This window comes from Perkinsus marinus, assembly GCF_000006405.1.
Source record: "Perkinsus marinus ATCC 50983 genomic scaffold scf_1104296960344, whole genome shotgun sequence".
NCBI lineage: Eukaryota > Perkinsozoa > Perkinsida > Perkinsidae > Perkinsus > Perkinsus marinus.
This window is the reverse complement of record NW_003206193.1, coordinates 1-2,421: the sequence shown is the minus strand read 5'-3', so window position 1 is coordinate 2,421 and position 2,421 is coordinate 1. Positions and strand designations below refer to the sequence as shown.

Genomic DNA, 2,421 nt, shown 5'->3' with positions numbered 1-2,421 from the left:
CCAGGCGACATTCATCCGTGAAGAACTGGCAAAGTTGAAGGCTGACGAGGACGATGAAGAAGATGCAGAGGATGCCAGCGAAGAGGATGAGGACTATGAAGGGAGCAGTAGCGAGGAGGAGGAGGAGGAAGATGATAGTTATGAATGCGAGGAGGATGATAGCAGCGATGACAATTCTGAAATGTGGGTGTGTCGAGTGGTGGATACAACGCGAGAGTCGAACTGGTGGGCTTTTAGGGCGGTCCGGAAGAACCGAGAGCAGTTCTTTGAGATGATGATGGAGTTGGAACAGCTCAAGATTGAAGCTCAGGCTGCTGATCAACTGGACAAGCTCGCCGAGGTATGCCGACGACGACGACCGGCAGCTTGTGTTCGTCTTAAATTTATATCATGTTTCATCGCGGTGGAGTGGTCCATGCAGCGAAGTTGGTTCGGAGCTCAATGGCTGGGTCAGGCGTTAAAGAAGGACGAGTCCAAGCGTTTGAAGGCATTCGAGAACAAGCTGAAACACCGTAGCGAGGAGTACAGTGAAAACGACGGCACCAAAGATAAGTGGGTACCTATCTCCGCATCACAGTCTAGTCTACGACCAGTCGTCGCACATGTTCAGTCGCCCTGTCCAGACTAACGTTATCTAGCTCGTATCGAGGGCTTCCACTGGAGTATTGACTGCTGTTATACGCGATACTTCTCATTATCATCATCGCAATAATTTTTGGAGTCCGCCCCTTCCCCCATGCATGCCCTACTATCACTCACTTTCAAAAAATATATACTTTCCGCGTTGACCTCTGTGGGGTGTTCAACTGTGGAATTTAGCGATCGCTTTGCTTAGTGGGCACTCTCTGCGGGGTCAGATTTCCGATGCGATTGTACGCCGATGGTCAATGGAGTGTTTCACGAGCTGCGCGGCGAGTTTTTGTAAGGGGTACATTTCGGTACATACTTGAGTCTTCACCAGTAGCATATCTCCGCCAGGGAAGTGAGGCTCCCTTTTACTCGCAATTGCTATTAATATTTGTTTCCTTCGATTTCTCTAGTCCGCTCGGTTGACCGAAGGTGTACACTGTGTACCAACTGTAACCACCTGGGTCGTCAGCCAAGCGAATCTCTACAGGCTTGTCACTGATCCTTTGAATGGACTATACAACTTGCGTGTCCGTTTCCATTTGTGTGCTGGGGAATAACGAGGTGGCTAGTTCGGTGAGGCAAAGGTGTTGGTCGTTGACTAGCAGTTGGAAGCTTTTGGGAATACTGTTGCCACCACCAGCACTGTCTCAGCCATCAGTGAATGTCGATTCACATATTACGCCCGTCCAGAGAGCTATTATCCACCATCAACATAAGGCCAGCAGCATGGCAGCTGACCAAGCATAGCGAGCTGCAACAGCGACTCAAAGACGGTTGCGACCCCGCGGAGATCGCTCGAAGCCACCTCCAGGTCATGTCGGTCAGTAATATAAATTTGGCGATGAATCAACTGCGAGCCCAGCGTGAGTTAGTAATCACAATTTCGAGGCGTAGTGAAGCCGGTGCTCTTGTATCATGTCTAGGTTCTACTGACGTTGATGTAGTCATTCAGCTCGGGAGCAAGCTGCTGGAATTCGAGACGGCCAAGTGGGGTCGTCCCAGCCACAGTTTGGTGAGCGGTAGGGTCATCTCGGATGCAGTGTACGCCTTGACGAAGCTTCTCGCCGATGTTCCCGATCGCGATAGGAGGCGACGAATAGCGTAGAATAGTTGACAATGACTCTCCCATGCAGTTCACTGCCGTTTTAGCACGCTTGTCCTCGACCACGCTATACGAGTTCGTGTTGAAGCTGTTAAGATCTCCACCGGTGATGCTGCATGCATCCTTTGGTCGCTGTCCCGAATCAAGTCCTATATAGTTCCCTCTGAAGAGAGGGAGCTTGAGGTGGGTAGCATATCATGATAGCAAGACCGTTAGCTTCCCACTAGGCTTGTTGGATGGAGCTCTGCTCCTATATGGGAAGGGGGGACATCGCTAAGAGGCTTCGGCCGCCCGAGGTGGCATTGCTCTGCTCGGCAGTATCATCTCCGCATTCCTTGGGTATTGCACCAGCGCAAATGTGGGTGCATTCGTTTTGAGTATTTCTGCACGGGACGGTTTCATCTCATAGGGGTGCGGTGTGGCGTCACGCGATAGCTCCCAAGCTGGACAACGAATTCACTGCACGCAACGTGGTTGAAGTAGCCGCTGCCTTGGCGTGTCTCTTCCCGGAAGATCGGCTCCACTCGCGACCTAAGTGGGCGGCCGAGGCAGGCAGGGCCCTGGCCGTCTTCACCAAGATCAATCTCACATAGTGAGCTCTAGCGGGTGCAGTTCGTGTTGACTTGCTGTACTCCCTTCGCAGTTTCACCGGTCAAGGGTTATCGAGGATGTTGCACGCCCTGGTTCGA

At 51.9% G+C, this 2,421-nt stretch overlaps 1 protein-coding gene across 1 annotated transcript; it reads left to right on the top strand.

Annotated features, from left to right (window-relative positions):
• Nucleotides 1–53: 53 nt before the first annotated feature.
• Nucleotides 54–638, top strand: Pmar_PMAR008261 (hypothetical protein; the record flags this gene model as incomplete). The annotated part of the gene is made up of 4 exons (XM_002772904.1): nucleotides 54–187; nucleotides 238–340; nucleotides 455–556; nucleotides 594–638. The coding sequence occupies 4 exons, from the start codon at nucleotides 54–56 to the stop codon at nucleotides 636–638; spliced, it is 384 nt and encodes a 127-aa protein (XP_002772950.1).
• Nucleotides 639–2,421: the final 1,783 nt, after the last annotated feature.